Below are 22,753 nucleotides of genomic sequence, written 5' to 3'. Positions count from 1 at the left end.
TTCAAGAAAAATTGTTAATTTACAATGTGTCCAGCTTTTTTTTTCTAAGGGTGAGCGCAGTGCTTTTTTGCAGTTCTCTACCTCTCCAAGGTGAAACCTCAAGTTGTCTGATTATGTATTTTTTTTTTTTTTTTTTTTTTTTGTGGTACGCGGGCTTCTCACTGCTGTGGCCTCTCCCGTTGCGGAGCACAGGCTCCGGATGCGCAGGCTCAGCGGCCATGGCGCACAGACCCAGCCGCTCCGCGGCATGGGGGATCTTCCCAAACTGGGGCACGAACCCGTGTCCCCTGCATCGGCAGGCGGACTCTCAACCACTGCGCCACCAGGAAGCCCTGATTATGTATTTTTAAATGAATAATTCTGGGCCTGAAACTCCTAGGATATATGTTGGATACATATAAGAAGAGTGATCTAACCCCCTACTACCCTGATTCTGGTGATGCTGCACGTTAGAATGAGCTAAGGGGACTGTCATTTTACGTTGCCAAAGTTTACCCAGGTTGCCAAATACCTGTTGGCCTTTTCTTTATTGTTTCAGCCCCAGTCAGCATGTTAAGTTTTGCATGTGAGTGCTGTAGAGATACAACGTGATGTTTTGGGCCCTATGTTTTAAAAAGTGATTAAAATTTTAACACAGCCAGAGTCTGATAAATTTTAGGTGAGATTTACCTGACTTAGGCTCTGGGACAGATAATCCACATAATTTGCATAAAATTCCCAGCGAATTATACAGTAAAAGAGAAAGTTTAAGTAATTTAGTGTTTAAGACATTTCAGTGTAACTTAAATGACCTTGTATTTCAAAACTATGAGTGTTGCTTATGTGCTGATTTTAGTAAACTGCCTCAGATTTAATACTATATAAATATTGCTATTAATTAACAAATGATGGATTGCCTAGTGTATAAATGGAAATACACCAGGTCTTAAATCCTTGCCTTCACATTTCTGACATACTGATGTAAAGTTAACTAAACATCAGATGGCCAAAATATACTGTATGACTTGAAGGACATTTTGGGAACTGTTGAACTATAGTACTTTCATCCTTCATACTTGACATGACTCTCCATTATTATTTGACAAGGAAAACTGGGAAATTGGGTGTGATAGTGAATTCCCCATCTCATACCTGACACCATCATTAACCAAGTTGTTCAAGCCAAAAACGCAGGAGCAAGGCCATAGTGTAAGGCTGTGAACAAGGACACCAGGCCAGGGGGGCAAGTGGGGCTGAAGTATACCTTCACTCTGCTAACCAAGCTATATGCCTTGGTTTGGGTCTTCTATGGCCTGAAGAACAAATGTTCTTTCTAATTTCTGATCTCATTAATGTAGTTTCCTTGGCCATGACTGGGAACTATCATTGACTCCTTTCTTTCCCTCCAGCCTTATTCCGCGGTTGGCTCTTTGGGCTCTGTCTCCATAACATGCCCTGAATGAGTTCATTTCTTATCACTTCCACTACTGCCACCCTTGTCCAAGCAACCATTGTTATCTCTTTCTGGGACTTCGCAGTAGCTTTCTGACAGGTCTTCCTTCTTCCAGCTCTTGTCCCTTTAACCCACCAGTAAGCCGTTTTCCATTTTACTTTCAAAAGAGTTTTTTAAAAATAGAAAAAATATATTATTTAGATCTGAGAAAGAAGTGGGTGAAGATAAACGTGTATATGAGAGGCAGTGTTGGATAACGGTTAAGTAATTGGGTTTTTGGAGTTAGCACAGTGTTTTATTTATTTATTTTTAAATTAATTTTTGGCTGCATGGGGTCTTCGTTGCTGCGCGCGGGCTTTCTCTAGTTGCGGTGAGTGGGGGCTACTCTTTGTTGCAGTGCGCGGACTTCTCATTGCGGTGGCTTCTCTGGTTGTGGAGCATGGGCTCTAGGAGTGCGGGCTTCAGTAGTTGCAGCACGCGGGCTCAGTAGTTGTGGCTCATGGGCTGTAGAATGAAGGCTCAGTAGTTGTGGCGCACGGGCTTAGTTGCTCCGCGGCATGTGGGACCTTCCTGGACCAGGGCTCGAACCCATGTCCCCTGCATTGGCAGGTGGATTCTTAACCACCGTGCCACCAGGGAAGTCCCTAGCACAGTGTTTTAATTTAGACTTTGCTGTTCATTTTTTCATTCATTTACAAATGTAGCCAACAAATATGTTGAGTGTCTACCATGTGCCACTGTTTTAGGCCTTGGGGATTCAACAGTGAACAAAACGGGAAAAACAAAACAAAGAAACCCCCAAAACCCTGGCCTTCATGGAGCTCACATTCTAGTGTGAGATACAATGAAAACATAAGTAAGTAAAATTATACAATGTTAGTGAGAAGTGCTAAAATGAGATTATAAAGTTGAGAAGGGAGACATATATTTATATAGAAGGAAGTTAAAATTTCAGGTAGGATATTTAAGGAGTACCTCACTGAGAGGACTACTGTTAAAGACCTGAAGAAAATTAACTATGGTCAAGTTACCTGGCCCTCTGAGTCTCAACTTCTTCATTTGCAAAATAAGCAGATTATCATCCACTTCATACATTTGTTGGGAGGAATCTATTAATTGATAGATATAAACAGCTTAGTACTGTACCTGTTACCCAGTAAATGCTTGGTATTATTATTTTATTTCATATATGAATAAGTACTGAAGCTTTAAAGGTACTTTTAAATGTTTGTCACAGAACTTAACACATAAAACTTCCATGACAGAAGTTAAATAGGTGGTAGAACCCTCATTTCAACTGGTCATATGGTGGTGGTTAGAATTTATCATTTATTTCTTGTACCACCCGTTCCATGTCAGTTGCCTTCAGTCAGTGTCTCAAATGATTGGGGCTCCTTATTCAGTGGAATAATCTGTCAAGAACTATGAAGGATTTGAGATTTTACTGTACTTGAAAACTTTAAAGTTAGCCTGCCATAGTTATCGATGCTGGCAGAACATGAGACTTGTGATTCAGTGACAAAGAGTAGTGTGGCCATCAGTATGTCTGAATGGTTCTACTTGTCCCCAAGTCCCATGGAAGCAGCATGTATAGGTCCAGATGAATGCTGCACACACAGTAGGGTTGTGTTACAGAAGAAGAACTTTCAGCTTAGGGAACTCTAATCTTTTATAATGGGCAGAAGGAGACACTATTTTCCAAGGCTGTAGGTAAATTTACCCTTTGCTCTGGTGGCAGGTACTATCTCTATTTTCCAGGGTTGTTCACTGTACAGATAACCTGGAGAATATAGTCCTGAACAAAGAGCAGTTAGACTCTTGCTTGCAAGATGTGTGGAAATGTAGGAGACCCACTGAGAATATCTTCCAAAGTGTTCTCATCTCTGCTTCTGAGGGAGCTGAGCCCTAATGGACATGCCTATGGCTGCTGTGCTCTGCCACTCATTTAGGGGCACTAATAGACTCCTTCAGGGCTCACCTTGGAGCTATCTGTGTCATCTCCATTGCAACAGCAACCCATTTCCTCACAATTAATGGAATCAGTCCACGTGTCCAGTACCTTTTCCTGGTTCAACCAGTCGGCATCTGGAAACCCAGATAACTAGGTGGCAGCCTCAGATTCTAATTTAATGAGACCATTGTGTGTTCCTGGTGGAAACATTGCTCCCTTGGATACTAAGAGCTCTTTTCAGTGGAATTGGACAGAAGGTATACATTTTGAAGGTGCTTGTTAGGTATAATAGTGAAAGGAGATAACTTTATCTTTCAACTCTCAGTTATTGAACCTATGTATTTTGTTCATGAGAGATACAGGATGAGATACTGACCACTAGTTTAAAACATCTACTACATTATGTAGGTCAGCACCCCAGCTATACATATCTTTCTTAGATTGAGGAATCACTGAATCTTCAGTAGGCTAGTCTATGATGATAAGTCCAGCTGCATATGGGTAATGATAAAACTAGTGAAACCCACGGGCATCAGCTTTCTCTCACTGTAAGTTAGGTAAGTTTTCATTCCGTTGAACAATGAATAAACCTGTTAACAGGAAACAGTAGTAACAAAGTAATAGTAACAATAGTAATAGTAAAGTATTTAAACAGAAAACTATTCATGTTTGATGCTTAAGATAAATATCTGCTTTCTCCTGTCCAAAGGTTGGAATTCATTGAAAGACACATATCAGAGATACGGAGGTTAAAAAAAATAGTCAGCTTTATTGCCTAATGAATCTGAATTGGAAAATGTGCTCAGCTGTCTGGCCAAATGGGGTTGCCATCACTCTCTAAATACACAAACTTCCTCATTCTATCAGTGCAAGCTGGACAAATCCAGCTTGCCCCTTACAGCATGCACAAGGGGGGAAATCAGAATTGCATCCTCCTTGCAGGCAGGCTGGCTTCAAAAGATGAAATGAGAATAGGCTCATTCATTTTCTGTAGAAAATGAATTTTCTAGAGAATTTTCTCATTTTCTTCATAGTGAGGATAGAGAAGGTTCTAGAGCAATTCTTTTTAGTGTAGTCCATGGACTGAGGCCACTCCATGAATTATTAGTGTTCTACAAGAAGTATAGAAATTGAGAGTACGCGTTTAGAAGTTCTTACAGCAATTGACAGAACACACTTGAATCTAATAATAAAACTGAATGTAAAAAATTAAAAATTTGAGCTTGTGTTTTATATGTTGAGTATTTTTAAAAATGTTTTCATTTTGAATAATTGATCTTTACTGTATTTTACAAGTATTGTTTTGGCAGTTTAGATTGGTACTGCAGATTTATATTTTGGTACTGCAGATTTATATTTGGTGCTACATATAGGTAATTTTTAAAAAATGATTCTTCACTACAGATGGTTTGTGAATCCCAGGTCTAAAGTGGGCCAGGAATTACGATCTTTATATGAGAAAATCCTTTAGATTTTGTCACATGTCATTGGAATGTTATAGAAAATCTGGATGTATAATGTGATTTACTAGAATAGGGTAAGGTACATGATACTCAAAATATAATTTTAGCAGACTGCCTGGAAACTGGTATCTACACAGGGCTGTATCTTTTTTCATTCAAGGATAGAGATCATCCTTGGTTTTTGTTTGTTTTGTTTTACAGTTGTGTACTATTCCATTAAGTGGGTCTGTCATATTTCATTTACCTGTCTTCCACTGATGGACATTTGAATTGTTTCCATCCATTTATTATGAAGAATACTGCAGTAAATATTCTTACATAATTATTTCACACATACGCAGGTATATCCAGTAGTGAGCCTGTTCAATAAGGGATGATGTGCCTTTGTAATTTTAGTAGCTTTGCGTAATTGTCCTTCATGGGGGTTGTGCCAGTTTACACTCCTACCAGCACTGCACAAATATGGTTTTCCCATAGCTTTGTCCAACAGAGCCACAGAAATTTTCAAGTTACAGATTTATTTTAAATTGCCCTTTTTTTGATAGCGTTACCACAGTAAGTACCAGAAATAGAGTTTATACTTATGTCGTTTTTTTGGTAATCTCATATATCAATACATTTAAAGCCAGAGGAAATTTTTCACATTTAGAACTTACTACTAGCACACTGTTTCTTGGAAGCAGAGAATTAATACCTGAAGTACAACTCCAGGAACTAATTTTCAAAATTTTTACTTATTCTGTTGTTTTATGAAGTAACTATCTTAGATAGTTCTCTGGTAAGCTTGACCAACAGAAATATTGTACCTATTGCTCCCAACTGTAGGGCTGCCAAGGGGGAAACAGAGATCAGGCAGATGATTCATAAGATGGTCTAGCAGAATACAAAATGATGATTCTAGACACTAGGGTTTTAGTTTTGCTACTGAATTGCTGTGTGACCTTAGATAGCAGTTCTTAATTCCCCTACTGACACTTAGTGTACATGCATATCTACATACATACCTATACACACACACCCTTGGCTAAGTGTCTTGACTCTTGAGCTTTTAATCTGTCAGAACAAATAAATGCAAAAGTCTGCACCAGAGGCTTTCTTGAGGTGTTTTCTAGCTCATGGTTCTTCAGTTCTACTCTTTTACCCAGCCTTTAAACTGACTATTGACTTAGCTAGATTTCAAACCTGAGTTGTGATTAACAGTATTATAGCTACCTTTGAATATTACTTTAGATTTTGCTATTCTTTTAAAATTTATTTATTATATTTACATGTATATTATACATATTCGTATGCACAAGGAATACATATAAATATATAAAGAATATAGTATAATAAAACAAATAGCTGTGTACTCACCAGTAGCTTAAGAAATAGAACAATACCTAATATTTCTGAAGCCTCTGCTGTACCTCTCCCTGAGATAATTTTTTATAAGTATTTTTTTCTGTGAAAACAGTAACTGACCCAGGATGGGCATCTATTAATTATAAAAATAAGCTATAAAAGGAAGAAAAGTCTCAAACAACTACAGACTGAAACCAATTATTGTGACTTTATTACAGTAGTTACAAACAATACTTTAGTGGTATGTATTTGTATCACAGTTACTCAAACTATATACAAATAGGTATTTATACAAGTCTACACTTAAAAAAAAGAAAAAGCAATTAATGTCCAAAAAAAAAAAAGTCACATTATCAACAAAATTTTTTTCTAAACGTTATGGCCAATAACAAAGGAAATTCACAGTTATTCTGAAAATATTTTAAAGATGCAGGAATCATATTGCACATAATACAGTTATAAACCTTACTGAGCAAATGTGTATATTTTAATCTAGTTTTTCACAAAATTTACATTCTCATGCAATACTTCACTGTATACAGAATGGTGGAACTAGAATAAACAGGTTAACTTACAAACTTTTAATATAATGGCCACAAAATTAGAATTTTTTAAAGTTATATTTAAAATAATTTTACTATACAAAAAAACCCCCCAAAAACCCAACACTCCAGTGTAATAAAACTTAATGGACAGAATCAAAATTTGTTCACAGATCAAGTTACATTTTTAGTGTTCTTCTTTATCTTTTCCTTTCTTTTCCTTTTCATCCTGTAGTGCAGTACCGAGTTTTTTAATAAGAACTGACAGAACCTTGTCCAGTGGGTCCATGACTCCTCTTTGAAGCCACTTAGGAATAGTAGTCCTGGCATGATGAAAGCCCAATTTTTGAAGAATATAATCAACGCCTACTGGATCAATTTTTCTTCCAGTCCAAGAAATTAATCTAAAATAATTATAAATTATTATTAAGGAGTACAGTGCCCTAGCACAGTCCTGAAGATAGGTTCAAGACAAAGTATTTTCAGTAGATGCAAATGATTATCTAACCTGCAATTCCTGGATTCACTGTAATAGCACTCAAAAAATGTGTGAGCCTACACAGCAACGGCATTTATGAATTTCATCATGATTAATTTATTTTAGGCCTCAAGTTACATGGTCATCTTAAACCTTTAAAGGACATCTGGCTCATTCTAAAAGATGGTATTAACTTGATGGGGGGAATCCTTTCATGATGTACACGTATATCAAATCATGATGTTGTACACTTAAAATATCTGTTTTGTCAATTATACTTCAATAAAGCTGGGAGAAAAAGGCTAAAATTTACTAAGTGTTTGCTATGTGCTAAACATGTTTGAAGGAAGAACCATTTTCTCCCTATTCTTTCTATTTTCTTCCATATAGAAGAACAGCATTAGTGAAACACACCTGGTCTTTCTCTGCCCCCTTATTGATGATTTATCTGATTGGCAAATTAACAGAAGAACTGAGTAGTGTAGTTCAGTACCCTCCTCCCTACCTGCTCTTCAGGAGCCACTCATTTTGAACTGTTCCTCCATGCCATAGGTTTTTCAAGGACAGGCCCCTAAATAGTTAGCCCAAGACTGTTCGTGGCTACCTGTAGCTAGGTGAGTACACACGGCTGCTGACTGCACAACTCTAGCATCCCTCTGCCCCTCACCTCCTACTTGAGTTCTGCATCGAGACCCTGTAGGTAAGTCCAAACCTAGACTTTGTAATAGAAAGACATTGTTGCTTGACACCAAACCACATTCTGTTATCAGCTTTATAAGTATTAAAGCTGTAATTTTGATTTCCAGCTGCCTCTTGCTGTTTCAATTGATCCTGAACTTAGGTAGGGAAAAGGAGGGTATGAAGCACTGGTCTGCTAAAACTCTAATGGTTTAATAAGCTTTTTCCATTAATTAACTCATGTAACCACCCTGGAATGTAGGTAATAATACCATTTTCCAGATTTTTCATATGAGGCACCTGAGGCATTAGATCCTTTGGCCAAGGTCACTCAGCCGCTATGCTATGTAGCTGGGCTTAGAGCCGGAGCCCTTAACCACAGGCTCCACCAGTATATCGTATTGCTTAATCTCTTGATAGGTATCTAAAATATATATATATATATATATATGTGTTTATGGCAAATTTAACTTTTTATTCTCATTTTAAATTAAAAGATAGTCAATTTCATTATACTTATTGAGATTTACATATACTGAACAGTTTTCTGTATTAGGACCTTTGCAGTATTTTAATATTGACACTGTTAATATTTCTCATGAGTATATGTACTATTAATACCAAAGTGTATTGTTGATTTGGTTACAACATATTTTATTAAATACAAATTACTAACACAAAGTCACTACTTTCTGCTTATACAGGAGTCCACTGAATAATGGAGATCTTACTAGTTTGGAATGATTCTGTGGCATAAATATATCTGAAAAATAACGTCTAAATGAAATATGTATCATTCTGCAGAATGTTGTGCTGGACTTTTTTTGATACTGTTATTGCATGATGGACAGTTATAATTTGATTAACAAAGCAGAGGAGAGGAAAGAGGAAAATAACAGGAAGTTTGTGTTAAATCACACACAAGGACATACAGAGCAAGTACCGCTAGTTACAGCAGAAGTTTAATGTAATTAAAACTAGAAAATACTTTGGAAAGTTTGATATGAAAACAATGTGATGTAGCTGGGATTGTGATTGTAGTAGAACATGACACAGTAAAGGAACCTAAATCTGAATTAAGTCTGACATTTCAGGATGGTTTTATGTTGCTTATTAGTATGCAGACAGAAAGACACTGTGACACTGTAGGTTCTATTACATTGTCCTGACATCTGTGAGAAATTGTAATGACTCCTTAATGATGATGTATGACTTGTGCATCTTACAGAAGTTTATTGTAGCTACCTCAAACACCTGAAAATAACATCCTGCTGAGATGGTGAAAAAATAATAGCAACTGCAAAAGTGGAGTTACTCTCATTTTTTACTGATTAACCGACAGGATATCATGTCACACACTGGATAGCTCATCAGCACGGAGCTATTCTCAGTTGTTTGAGCTTCTTTTGCCTTGCTTAGAAGCACTTACAAGAGAAAAAAGGAGCAGCAAAGATATCAGAAGCTGTAGAGGTTGTAAGTGACTAACATAAAAATATTTTTTGGTAAACCGTATTTAACCTGCTGCATTATTTATAACCCTTTTCTCATAATAATCTCATAGGAAATAGGTAAATATGTACACCCACTCCTTACCTAAGAGTGGGTTCTAGATGCCATGTATTGCACATAAAATCTCTCCAGTCCACAGTAGTGTAAGTGATGCTGTCTTCTCTGTCTTTGTCAGAGGAATTTTCATCATGAATGATAACTGGACTTTTCTGTCCTGGTCGAGTAGATAAAATCCGAGGTGGAAAAATAGCTATAAGGAAAATGATATATTAATATTGCAAATACATATCTTATAAATTTATTTTAAGTCACTAAATGAACAAAGTAATTGGCTCCATTTGTTTTTATTTATAAACTGGCCAAAGCCTCATTTAATTACATTTCTTAAAAAATATTTTAAAATAAGCCATAAGTAAGTGCCAGTTGTTGGTATTTCTTGGAGAAAGACAATATTGAAGTTATTTTATTCTAAGAATTAGAAATAACATGTCATCATTTATTTTTGAGTAATAGCACATGTTTTACATGTATCTGTGTGCCTAAAACATAGAGTAAAGAATACTGAGATTTACTTGATAGCAGGCACAGGACACTGAAATTGACAGTTATAGGGCTCCTAAAGAAATGCCTGTAGATGGATGACTTTTTAACAGCTTTTTTGAGATGTAGTTCACTCGTTTAAAGTGTACAGCTCAATGGGTTTTTTTTTTTTTTTTTTTTGCGGTACGCGGGCCTCTCACTGTTGTGGCCTCCCCCGTTGCGGAGCACAGGCTCCGGACGCGCAGGCTCCGGACGCGCAGGCTCAGCGGCCATGGCTCACGGGCCCAGCCGCTCCGCGGCACATGGGATCCTCCCAGACCGGGGCACGAACCCGCATCCCCTGCATCGGCAGGCGGACTCTCAACCACTTGCGCCACCAGAGGGGCCCTTTTTTGTTGTTGTTTTTTTTTTTTTTTTTTTTTTGCGGTACGCGGGCCTCTCACTGTTGTGGCCTCTCACGTTGCGGAGCACAGGCTCCGGACGCGCAGGCTCAGCGGCCATGGCTCACGGGCCCAGCTGCTCCACGGCATGTGGGATCTTCCTGGACCGGGGCACGAACCCGTGTCCCCTGCATCGGCAGGCGGACTCTTAACCACTGCGCCACCAGGGAAGCCCTCAATGGTTTTTTAATGTTAATGCCTATATATATATATATATATATATTTGAACAGCTGTACTAACTTAGGAGTTTTTTAGGTAAGCAGTCTTTTCACTCTTCATAGTTGAGTACTCAAATGTTTTATGAAAAATGAAGTCTTTTAAAATTGGTGATCATAAATGATATATTTAAAATTGAATCTGGGACAAAAGTAGCTTTCATATGATCTTTAATAAATACAGCATTCCTATAGGGCACAGGTTTTCAAGACACAAATTGGGCATAAAATAATGATTAATATGAAATATGATATATATTATGTAGCTCTGGTTATAACTGTTAATTAGCAGTGGGATAATATATTCATTGGGAATGAACCTAGGCATGAAGCTGTACTCTCACACCACATCAGAATACAGATGTCTTCAGTTATTGCTTGGTCTGTTGCTCTGCTTTTGTTTATTATTGATGGTGGTTACAGTACTACAGTTTATCTGGATGTTCTAGGAATATGTTGATTCTGCTCTAGTCTTACATGCTGTTAAGAATTTTCTGAGGCATGTTTATATTTATTTTGCCCAACAGTACTTGCTTTTAGTTTTTTTTTTAAAAAAATATACTTACAGCTATTAAAATATTTTATTTATAATTAAAATCCCCATAAGTAATTTTGTTACTGTAAGTCCAATAATCAAGTCCCTATTTTCTCTTTTCTCATTGAAATAATGTCTTACAACAATTTCTAAAAAAAAATACATTTTAGAAGAAGCACAGAGTTCATGGCAGGCCAACACAGTATTTCATAAAGTGACAAAGGTTCCACATAATACCTGAGGGAAAGAAATCTGGCAGGCATTCATACCTAGGTAGACTAGAAAAGAATTCTGCACTTCACAGCTTTATCTAGAATCTGTGTTTCTCCACATTAAGTTTAAACATTAAGGCAGAGAGAAAAACAAGAGGATTAACAGTGATGGTATATTTTGTTGCTCTATGTGAAGACTGGATCTATGCATATTATACATAACATTTCCTATTATACGCCTGCAGTCATTTTACTTGAGTGGCTCATAGATTTCTCCCAGCCATCATTATTGCTTTCACTCTCACTGAATTTTTGGCACATCTAGATTAAATAGTAATGGAAGAGCGATTCAATTTATGTATGCTATATTTACACTCTTTCCACATGGTCTTTTGAAAATCTGTCTTTGTTTTCTTCACTCAAACATTCATCATGAAGCTATTTTGAAATATCTACAAGATAAATTTTATATTTCTTTCTTCTTGGAAAAAATAAAGCAGTTATTATAGTGTGATTATAGTGTGACTTGATTATATTTAATAAATTAAATAAATTTCATCTATTTGAAGCAGTTTTTTTTTAAAAGCACATGTGTTGTTTTTACCATTGTATATTCATATAGTTGCACAATAAATATTTATTGAGTGAATAAAGACCATATATTTGGAGAGCATTCCATATCATGACATTTTAAACTACCTCATTCTTTTAAACAGCTACAGAGTATTCCATTTCATTCTATGGACACACCATAATATATTCAGCCAATTCCATATGGATATTAGGGTCACCATATGTTTCTTAGTGGGCCAACATTTAAGTTTCCAGTGAGTAAAACCAATGTTAGCTAGCTCATGAAAACAAGATACCACTACTGAGGTCTAAATATTTATAAAAAAGATAATGTTCTGTGCATTCTAGACAGATATATCTTCTTATTTAATTCGGTTTTCCCAATTTTGTATGTAAGTCTTGCTAACTTTATTATGTAGTTGTTTCTCTAGTCATTTCACTTTGACTAGCAATATTTCCTCAAAGAGGTTTTCTTTTCCAACTTTTGTGAGACTATCTTACTAGACCTGATAATATACAGAACATATATGGAAACATTGTGTAAAGTATAAAACACCATTCAGTTTGAGATATGGTTAGAAAAAAATGAAATGTACCTGGCAGATACTCAGAAAGTCTATCACATTGTCTTACTACTATATATTTATTGATATTTGTAACTCATAGAGGAAGGAGATACATTCTACCCATTTTATCACTAGACCATAAAAATCCATATAAATTGTAGTGAGAGCTGCCTTTCCTGAAGCTTGAAAGGAAAAACAAAAACAAAAACAATGTTACCCACCTTTTTCTTTTTCTTTAAGATAAGCTGACACTAAATCATGAAGAAACATGATGAGCTCAGCATCCATCGTCACACAAATGTGGTCAGTGAACTCTGTCACCACACTGCATTCTACCTTTGGCTTCAGGCTGGCGTCTGCAATGGCAAAGTTCTTTTACAGTAAAAGATTATTGAAATAAGTCCCTTCCTCTTCCCATTAACAAGGGATTTACATGGGTCCGTGTAAATGCCTCCACTTAAATGCAATTTCTGTATATGACTTACAGAATGATGATGATAGTTTACTAAGCACTTTCCAAGTATATGCCATTTACTTATAAAAACCTGATGAAATCCTATTAGCTCCATTTGAGGAGAAAGAGGCACAAATGGAGTAAATTATTTGCCAGAGGTCATACAGCTGGTAAGAATATCAATCAATTTGAACCAGAAGATCAATTTCATTATATTATATTACAAAAATAACCTTCAGGGAAAAAAAGAAGTTTGAAGATCCTTTAGAATTTTCTTGGTTAACTTTAGAAACTAAAGATTGTTTTTCCACATACTCTGTAATGAAGGTTCTTGTGGTTCTTGAACGTGAATAGATTTAAAGTCAAGCTGCATCCTTGGTAATGCAAAGATAGTCTCTGTTTCATGATTGTAGCTAGAACATCCTCTGAATCCACTCAGCAAACTAGAATTCTTCACTGTAGTGCTATTCTCAGTGTTATTAGCATCAACATTACGAAGCAGATTTAGCTCTACAAGCATAATGATAAAGACAATAAGAATCAAACCAACAGGCATTGATAAGCATAGAGCTTTCATGACAGTGATACACAGAACTTTTATCATTTCAAAAGGCTGGAAAATGAATACATTAAAAAAAAGAGAGCCATAATTAAGCTTTGATTTTGAGACTAGTTATATGCCTCTATAAATATGGACACATTTATATATACATACATATACAAATATATATCTCACTATTCTCAATATTGAAGCTTTATAACATGATTTTGGATAAATCCAGTAAATTGTGTTTTTTTGTTTCTTGAATTTTGAATATTATTCTCAATTGAAATTGTATCTGAATTTAATGAAGGCGAAGTCTTAACCACTGGACTGCCAGGGAAGTCCCAGGAGGTCTTTTTAAAGTAAAACATTCAAGTCTTAACAGGTCCCAGTCTAGTCAGCTTTTTAATACAGATGAAATGATTGGTAAAAGCAGTACTCTAAACTCTAACACAAAAACAACCACAGAATGAGAATTTTCATGACTGAATTACTACAAGACCGGTGAATCTAATGTACTTCCTTATCCTCCTTTGTTCTGAGAACATTTTTAACAGTCTCTGATCCCTAGGGTTGCCTGTGCGTAACAACTATTTTCCGTGAGGCCCAAGCCATCTTCTTTTCCATTCTGAGAGGATTAAAAAAATTAATAAATTAAAAAATGAAAATCAATTTAAAAACTTCATCAAAAGCACTCTCTTTAAACTTATGACTTCATAGGATTACTAATATTTAGTTTCATTTTATTCCAGCCATCCTGAACCTTAATTTTTGGTATTCTATTACTTAGTTGTATAATAACTTTCCCAAACCTCCAATGTGAACATTACTATAAAAATATTTTTCAATTATAATAAACTTAATTTAATTTATTTAAACCAATTTTATTTTGAATGTTTTCAGTTACATCTAAAATAATTTTAGTCCATGAGATGTTGCACTACTAGGGTGGTGAATCATGTACTAATATTGCTACTTAAGGCAGCTGGAATAAAACGAAAATTGTTTAAAGAAATGGAAATTCTCCCTACACTTAAATTCTAAACACAGTCAACAGAGCCCAAAATAGAACAAAACAAAATAAATCTCTCCAAAGAATCAAACTTTTAACCTTCATTTCTTGTGGCTGTAACGTAATTGAACCATTCTTTCACACTTGCTACTCCATGGGGTGGATTTTCATGGCGACGCCTTGTTATCTTGGTTATTGTTGCCATAGGACTTTCCAAAGCACCGCATGGTTTGGTAACCATGGTATTATGGCCCAGATGAAAATCCAGTGTTTGTACAATATATGTAGAATGATCACTAGCGCCTAGAGGGGAAAAAAAGTTTCTCAGTGTAACAAACTATATTTAGATGCAAGAAAAGTTGTGGTCCTAGAGCAATAGATTTAGCTAGGTAAGTCATACATAGTAAGGAGTACAAAAGAGAGAAAAAAATTCACAAATACTCTTTCTTTTAGTTATAACTGGATCTATCCCCAAGAAGATGAAGAACATCAACCATTTTTTTCCTTCATCATTAAGAAACCACTGAGTAGAAAATTAAAGCTAAAAGAAACTGTAAATAGAGGTAAGAGCACAGCCTGCCCATAGAAGTTTTGTAAAATAGTATTGACTGGCAAGTAATTTCCTTACACTACCACTGTGTGTCATCTTCTCTTCATGTTTTTATAAGAAATTTTTACAATAACTATTATTTTGACTGTGGCCAGCCACAGCAACAAAAACTTTAATTGCCTAAGTAAGAAACAGAGTGAGATGGTAAGTTCAGAAATAAGTCCTTTCACATGTCCCAGACTTTATAGATACTGACTCATTGGCAGTGAACTCCTTGACACTGTCAGATACATGATAATAAATAGAGATGGATTTCAGAAATACCATAAGAAAAACAGATAAAAGATATGAGAAAAGAAAATTACTTTGTCATATATAATCATATAAGAAGATGGGGAAAAGTGAAAGCTGAGAATGTGTCAGTTTACCATCTTCCCAGATTTTTTGAGCTTCAGTCCAAAAAGCAATATTTGGTTCCTCTAAGTGAAAAAGGGCCCATGATTTTGAACGGAAATTTGGACCATGAAAACAAGCTAGTGTCATATGATTTCCATGTAAGCTCATTGATCCTCCAAACTGCATTCCATCTTCTGGTAATGGAATCTGAAATAAGGATATGTGGCATCCTGATACCACCTTCAATACTCCAGGCCAATGTCGATGATGAGCTGCATCGAGCACTGCAAGAAAACAAATAACCAGTTATCCTGAAATATCTCATGAACATCCTGAATGCTGGGTAGGAAAACAGCAGGTGGCTACTTTCTACAGCTGAAGTGACTCAGATAACAGATGAAAACAACAATTCAGTCCCTGGTTAACATTAAGCAGAAGCTAATAAGGATACAGCCTGGGAAAAGATGCTGTGTAAGGACGGCTAGAACTCAGGAAAGTAGCAACTTGCTAATAACAATTACAACTAATGCTTCTGTAATGATTAATGATTTACAAAGTGCCTGCATGAAATTTTATGTAATTCTCACAGTATCTTTGTAAACTAGGTATTTCATCTAGACTCTTCAAGTGAAATAGAAGAGGGGTTAAGTGAACCAGTGATTAGAAGGCCTAGAAATCAAAGGCAGATCCCTGATTTTAAGTACTGGAAAAAAAATCTTTTATACCCTTTGCTGCTCAAAAGTGAGGTCTGAGGACCAGTGGCATCAACATCGCCTCGGTGCTTGTTAGAAATTCACTCTTATGTCCACCCCAAATCTACTGCATCAGAATCTGCATTTTAAAAAGCTCTCCAGGTGTTTCAGATGCACAGTAAAGTTCAAGAAGAACTAATGAGATATACAGTTGACCACTGAACAACATGGGGGTTAGGGGCACTGACCCTCCGCACAGTCGAAAATCCACGTATAACTTATGGTTGGCCCTCCACATCCACACTTCCTCAGGATTCAACAAACCATAGATGGTATAGTACCACAGTATTCATTACTATTGAAACAAAATCTGTGCATGGGCCTGCACAGTTCAAACCCATGTTTTTCAAGGGTCATCTGTACAATTCATATTTCTATTTCCCACTTATTCCAATAATATCCTTTTGGCTGTTTTCCACAATTCTCATTCTGGATCTAACCAAGGATTATACATCATGATCATGCAAGGATCATGTATTAGTTGGCATATCTCTTTAGTTTCCTTTAATCTAAGACAATTCCTTAAGCCTGTTTGTTTCCCATGCCAAAGACTTTTTGGAAGAATCCAGGCCATGCATTTTTGGGAACATCCCTCTATTTGTATATACGTCTGATACCAATTCTAGTTTAAAGGAAATGCAGGGACTAGGGGAACAAGATAAATGAAACCACAAGGAAGCAACTGAAAAAGACCCAGAAAGTAGGATATTCTGCAGGACAATTGGCCAAGTCTCTTCAGCAAGTCAGGTCACTAAAAAAAGGGCTATACTGAATTTAAAAATAGTAAAGGAATATAACCATTTTTAATCTGTGATCTTGAATTGGATATAATGGTTTGGACAAACCAGTTGTAAATATAATTTTAGATCAGTTGTAGACTGTGCTGAGGTGGCTAGAGGAGATAATTAGCACAATGGAAAGTTCGAGACTGTTGACTGGAAAAGGCTACAAAACAATATGAATAATGTTTTGGTAAAAGGTACATATGTGTGTGTGTGTGTATACATATACATACATACACACACATATACATACACACACACACGCATAGAAAAGTATCTGAAAGTATATACTCTAAAGTGTTCACAGTGATGATTTCTGGGTGGAATGTGATTATTTTTTGCTTGTATATGTTTTCTCATTTGTTTTCCCAATGCACATGTACTGCTTATGTGCTAATAAATCATTAAAAATTATCCTGCTTCTGACTACTTTTCACTTTTACCACTCTCTCTCTAGTTAAGGCCACCATCGTCTGTTGCCTGGACTCTCAAAAATCCTCCTTACAATGGTAATGTAAGTCTGTAGCAATGGTAATGGTAATTATTGCAGTGATTTCCTTACTTTCATTCTTTTTTTTTTTTTTTTTTTTTCCGGTACGCGGGCCTCTCACTGTTGTGGCCTCTCCCGTTGCAAAGCATAGGCTCCGGACGCGCAGGCTCAGCGGCCATGGCTCACGGGCCCAGCCGCTCCGCGGCATGCAGGATCTTCCAGGACCGGGGCACAAACCCGTGTCCCCTGCATCGGCAGGCGGACTCCCAACCACTGCACCACCAGGGAAGCCCCTTACTTTCATTCTTAACCATCTTGGTCTGTTCCCCACACAGCAGCCAGAGTGATGCTTTAAAAAGGATTAATTTTTTAAAAAGTGAATCAAATAATATCAGATCGGTTCAAAGCTCTCCAATAGCTACCCATCATATTAAAAATCTTATCTTTGGCCTCTCTAAATTCATGTCCAGTATTTTCTTGCTTGCTCACTCTGTTCCACCACAGTGGGCCACCTTAATGATCCTCAAACAAGTACGTTTCCTCCCGACTGTAGGAGCTTTGCACCTTTCGGTAGCCTACTTTGCCCAGAACCCTCTTCCCCAGATCTTAGCCTAGCTCTCACTTCAGAAAAGGTTTCCCTGACTACCCTTTCTCAAACAGCTATCCTCACAGTATGTATCACAGACTCTATGATCCTGCCCCTGCTTTGTTCTTTTTCTCAGCATTTCTCTCTACCTGAAATTATCTTACATACTTACTTAGCAAATTTGTTATCATCTGTCTCTCCCATTAAAATGTAAGCTCCATGAGGGTAGGAATTTTTTCTACTAGTAGATCTCCTAGGCCTAAAACAGTGCTTAAGAACACGGTTGATACATAATAAAAATTTGAAGTACTGAATGAAAATCTGCCTAATATGACACAGGTAATAAATCCAAACTCAGACATTCTGATTCTATAGCCCATGCTCTAAACCAGAACATGGTGTTGTCATATTTAGTATTCAAGAGCATGGAGTATAGTTGTATGTATTAAACAGTCAAATGAACATGAGTATTGTAATGGGAAATACAATGTAAGCTATTCAGAATAAAAGAAAATATATCTAATCATTAGTTGTAACTTGTAATTATGTAATAAAGTAAGAATTAATTTGTAGTGTAGTGATGTAATCTGTAATAATGGCATGATTGTAGATGAGCTGTGGCAGGGGGAGGAGATAATGAATGAATGACTTCCCAAACGATGGCCTCTAATTCCACTGGTGGGTAGGAAATTGGGTACTTTGCTGAGTGAGCAGGATAAAAAGCATACGGACCACTTTTTAAGTATGGTATATAGATATTATTTTAAATGAACACATATTTAGTGAAAGATAAAGCATATATAAAGCCTTAGTCTTCTCTTACATTGTTCTTGTGAACTTTTCTCTAGGTTATTAGTCATTGTCTTAGGTGGAAGATAAGGAACTGGTCCCCAGGTAGACAGAGCTCGTTTGCTGGTGTCAAACTGTTGAGTGAAAAATTCCTGCAGCTTCATTCCTATTTTTATCAGGTCTGGTGTAGTTGATCTTGATATCATTACTTGGAAAATATCCCACTTCAGATCTCCATGGACAAAAATTTCACTAGAGCATAAAACAGAATCTTTTATCATACATATTACAGAAGACAGTTTAAAAGCACAAGAAAAAGTCTCTTCCCCACCAGTTTTTTCATTCATATTAATTGTATGATATAAAATCACTGTGCAGGAAAAATGGTTTGTGTTTTCTCACTGGATGATAAAAAATATGTTGAGTAGTCCTGTAAAGTACTGAAAAAGTAATATTTTACTAAATACCTTTTATCAGTAATGCTTGAATCCAGTGTGTTATACAGATTTACTTTCCATTCATCCTGAAGCTTGAGATCAGCATTACTGAAGATACCCATGAGAATACTTGAGCCCATGTAATCAACACGAGCTTCAGTAGAACCCATAGTAATCTGAATTTTGTGACTGGGTTGCTGATTTGGATGTTCAGAAATATGAGCTAAAATAGAAACAATAATTACTTTGCACAGAAATGCCTCATGGGAAAAACTCATCAAAATCAATTTTCAAATACTTTTCTTCAACATATTGTTCAGTTGTAAAATTTCAACATACCAACCATCTCCAAAGCATTGACATCTATAGTCCCTCCAACTACTCCTCCTTTAGAATCTAACTGTGATCTTCCTAGACCAACAGACATGCTTATCTCTCGATCTCGATTACTTCCTACTGACAGACGGCCCTGGCTCTTCAAACCACTAGTTGTCCAGCTATAAAAAAGAAAAAGTGTTATTAATTAGACATATGGCTTCCCAAGTCAATGAATTAAAACAGGAGTTAGATGATTTCAAAAAAGTTGGACAATGAAACAATACATTTCTTATAAAAACTATGGTAAACATTTGAATATTAACATTAATGATGAAGCTTTCTTCTTAACTAGATAATTATGCTATTTTCCTTATCATTTTCTATCTTTTTAGAAGACATATTTCATGCTGTTTTTATGTTACAATCTCTTTAGGATTAAACCATTTTCAGGATAAAGCAAGGCATATAATCTTTTATCTACTGTCTTCACTGTCTCAAACATTGCAGCATTAAAAAAAGGTTTTGAATTGCTTTACTACAATTAGAAAAATTACAACTAATGATTAAATGTATTTTCTTTGTATCTGAATAGCTTACGTTGTATTTCCCATTACATTACTCATATTCATTTGAACGTTTAATTGCTTCAGGTTGATAGCAAACACGACAAGTGTTTCCCATGGGGTCCCTTGTTGGCTTGCTGCTCTGTTTGATTTGTTAAAAGGAGTTGATGTTTTTGAAAGTGAATCTAAAAATAGAAAATCAAATGTACATTCACATAGATGCTCAGCCAATTACAAAGCAAAAACTACTCATCACTATAATCCAGAAAATAAAATTATGATATTCTTGTGTTAAAACCTAACATTTACTAGCTGTCATATTGCCTCCAAAATATTAATAGTTACCATTTACTGAACGGTCAGTAAGGGTTGCCAGCCTTACTTCTTGAAAGCTCATAGTTCTGTATGAGCTCCATCTTATATGAGGAGATTCTGGTGTGCATGGGATATAGCAGCACAGATCATTTATCACCCTAGGATTTTCTTACCAAAGGAGAAAATCATAAGTTGCTGCTGCCAAGAAGAGAACTTGGAAGGCAAGTGCCATTCTGAAATGCAGAGGCTGGCTGGGGTGCCTGTCTTCTGTGTTCTTATGGACTCAGTATATATCCTGAGTCCTGCATTGACTCATTATACTCTAATCTTACCTTGTGACATGAACTACATCATTCATTTTATATACTTAGACACAAGTAGAGCCTTGAGCACATAAGAGTTAAAAAAAATAGTGGCTGAGTAGAAGAATGACTGAAAGAATGCAAAGATTAACTTTTTCAATATGGAGTTTACAACACTGTAGGTTTGTTTTACTTCCTGTGGTGCATGCTAACACTATGCTCATGCCTCTCTCCCTATCCCTTTTCAAAGCGACTAGCCGTCCAGCTGTCTCTTCTGCTAGCAAATACTGTGAAGTGCTTTGTCTGTTGTTTGGTTTGGGGTTCCTCCCTCAACCCCGCATCTCCATAAAAACCTGCAAGAGAATAACTTCCTGCATTTGGGGCAGAAGTCTGGGCATAACTAATTAAGATTTTTATCTTGGGGTCACTGGAGGACTACTGATAACAAGGAGAGCAGTGTTACCTCTTTGGGGAACTGAAGAATCAGACACACTCCTTGACCTTATGGAAGCTGGGGATTTTAGGCTCTGTGCTGCTGTCCCTGGTGACATGGTGCTGTTTGTCATATGCTCATTGAACACATTAGGTGACTGAGGCATGTGGGTGAAAGAGGATGACTGACTAGGCTGCTCCCAGGTCCTGCAGTAAGCTTTTCTTGAAGATTCGGGGGAAAGGTGTTGGCTTACACCTTCAATGGAATCAGGTGTCCCTGGGCCAGATGCTAACAGAAAAGTAGATAGCAAAAACAAAATTAACAGGGTAATATCACCATGTTATAAAAAAGGGAATTTCACCACTCCACCATTTCTAATCACATTTTATATCCCTTCCAGTTCTCTGACAACTGTATGATGTACAGTTTGCAAAGTACATTCCAGCATGTTATTTTTTAAAATTCTCACAGAAACTCCATGAGATGGGTAGGACAGGCACTCTGTCCCATATTACAGATGAGGGAATAGACCCAGACCCAGATTTCTGATAGTTTCTACTGTATCATGCTAACTCTGTCTTTCACTTACGCAGTGTAATACTACAACAATATCTAAGTCCACGAGAAAAAATGCAGTATGATAGCATGTCCCCAATATATTCTATTTTCCATGTTTAACCATGATTAACTTGGTTAAATGTATTTCTGCGTTTCCAGATTTTACAAAGATTACAGGGTAATCATTACAGAACAAAAATCAGCTGAACTTAACCCCTGAGAGTGCAAGTATTTTGTGACCTCCAGTGCTAGTGCACTCCCAGTGGTTATCTGAACATTAAAGGGGCTCCACTGACATTTGCTGAATGAGTGAAAGAACTGCAGGGTAAAACTTACCAAGTAAGACAAAGTTTGTGTTATCAATCATGGATCTTGTTACTATTGTAATCAAAATGAAAAGCAGCCTAAGTATAATTTATAATTACATAAACAAGCTTACTTGGCAAATTTATAGTTTGGTCTCCAAGGAACAGGCGTCTTGCAATACTCCTCCTATACCAAGCTCTTGGAAATGCCAGAATTTCACTGAGGCGGCGCATATCATATTTAAAGGAAGCAGACCCTATATCACAAACAGCTGATACATAAATAAAGTTTGTTAGAACACATTTCCAAAACCTTTAATATTTTCACATGGTAGGTAATAATAGGACATGATATCACACAACTGAATTATAATTCTGTTACAATTCATGAAATACCAAAATAAGTTACATAGTATGATTAGTAAGTGATAATGTGTTCCACAAATGATAAAAATAGCACATTCTGCACTGTTAGTTCCATTTTTAAGGTGAGGGCAAGTTGGAATTCTATTATCAAGTGATGATATCGTGAAATTCTCAGAGAGGATCTAAAGATCGGTCTTACAAACAGCTTCCAGCTTTAACATAGAGCTCAAATATGGGAAATGAATCATCAGGATGAGCGAGAATACAAACTTCCTCAAAAGTAGCTGCAAACCAAATAACTATGGCAAAAACTACTATTTTC

The 22,753-nt window shown here is 36.4% G+C and overlaps 1 protein-coding gene across 5 annotated transcripts in view; it reads right to left on the bottom strand.

The window, feature by feature from the left end:
* Nucleotides 1-6,579: 6,579 nt before the first annotated feature.
* Nucleotides 6,580-22,753, bottom strand: part of BLTP1 (bridge-like lipid transfer protein family member 1) — a 211,864-nt gene continuing 195,690 nt past the window's right edge. For 3 of the 5 annotated variants that reach the window (XM_060105644.1, XM_060105660.1, XM_060105652.1), the window contains 12 exons: nucleotides 22,200-22,337; nucleotides 21,233-21,490; nucleotides 20,187-20,337; nucleotides 19,611-19,768; nucleotides 19,302-19,494; nucleotides 18,869-19,086; nucleotides 15,468-15,719; nucleotides 14,589-14,792; nucleotides 13,249-13,443; nucleotides 12,701-12,835; nucleotides 9,482-9,647; nucleotides 6,580-7,136 (listed from right to left, as the gene is read on the bottom strand). In XM_060105644.1, coding sequence (XP_059961627.1) covers nucleotides 6,920-7,136; nucleotides 9,482-9,647; nucleotides 12,701-12,835; nucleotides 13,249-13,443; nucleotides 14,589-14,792; nucleotides 15,468-15,719; nucleotides 18,869-19,086; nucleotides 19,302-19,494; nucleotides 19,611-19,768; nucleotides 20,187-20,337; nucleotides 21,233-21,490; nucleotides 22,200-22,337 — 2,285 coding nt within the window. In that variant the 3' untranslated portion in view covers nucleotides 6,580-6,919. Of the gene's footprint in view, nucleotides 7,137-9,481; nucleotides 9,648-12,700; nucleotides 12,836-13,248; nucleotides 13,444-14,588; nucleotides 14,793-15,467; nucleotides 15,720-18,868; nucleotides 19,087-19,301; nucleotides 19,495-19,610; nucleotides 19,769-20,186; nucleotides 20,338-21,232; nucleotides 21,491-22,199; nucleotides 22,338-22,753 lie in introns of those variants that run through there. The other 2 variants (XM_060105669.1, XM_060105678.1) reach the window with 2 other exon arrangements.

The sequence above is a fragment of the Mesoplodon densirostris genome, chromosome 1 (assembly GCF_025265405.1).
Source record: "Mesoplodon densirostris isolate mMesDen1 chromosome 1, mMesDen1 primary haplotype, whole genome shotgun sequence".
In the NCBI taxonomy this organism is placed as follows: domain Eukaryota; kingdom Metazoa; phylum Chordata; class Mammalia; order Artiodactyla; family Ziphiidae; genus Mesoplodon; species Mesoplodon densirostris.
The sequence above is the reverse complement of the archived record's forward strand: the minus strand, read 5'-3'. Positions and strand labels throughout refer to the sequence as shown.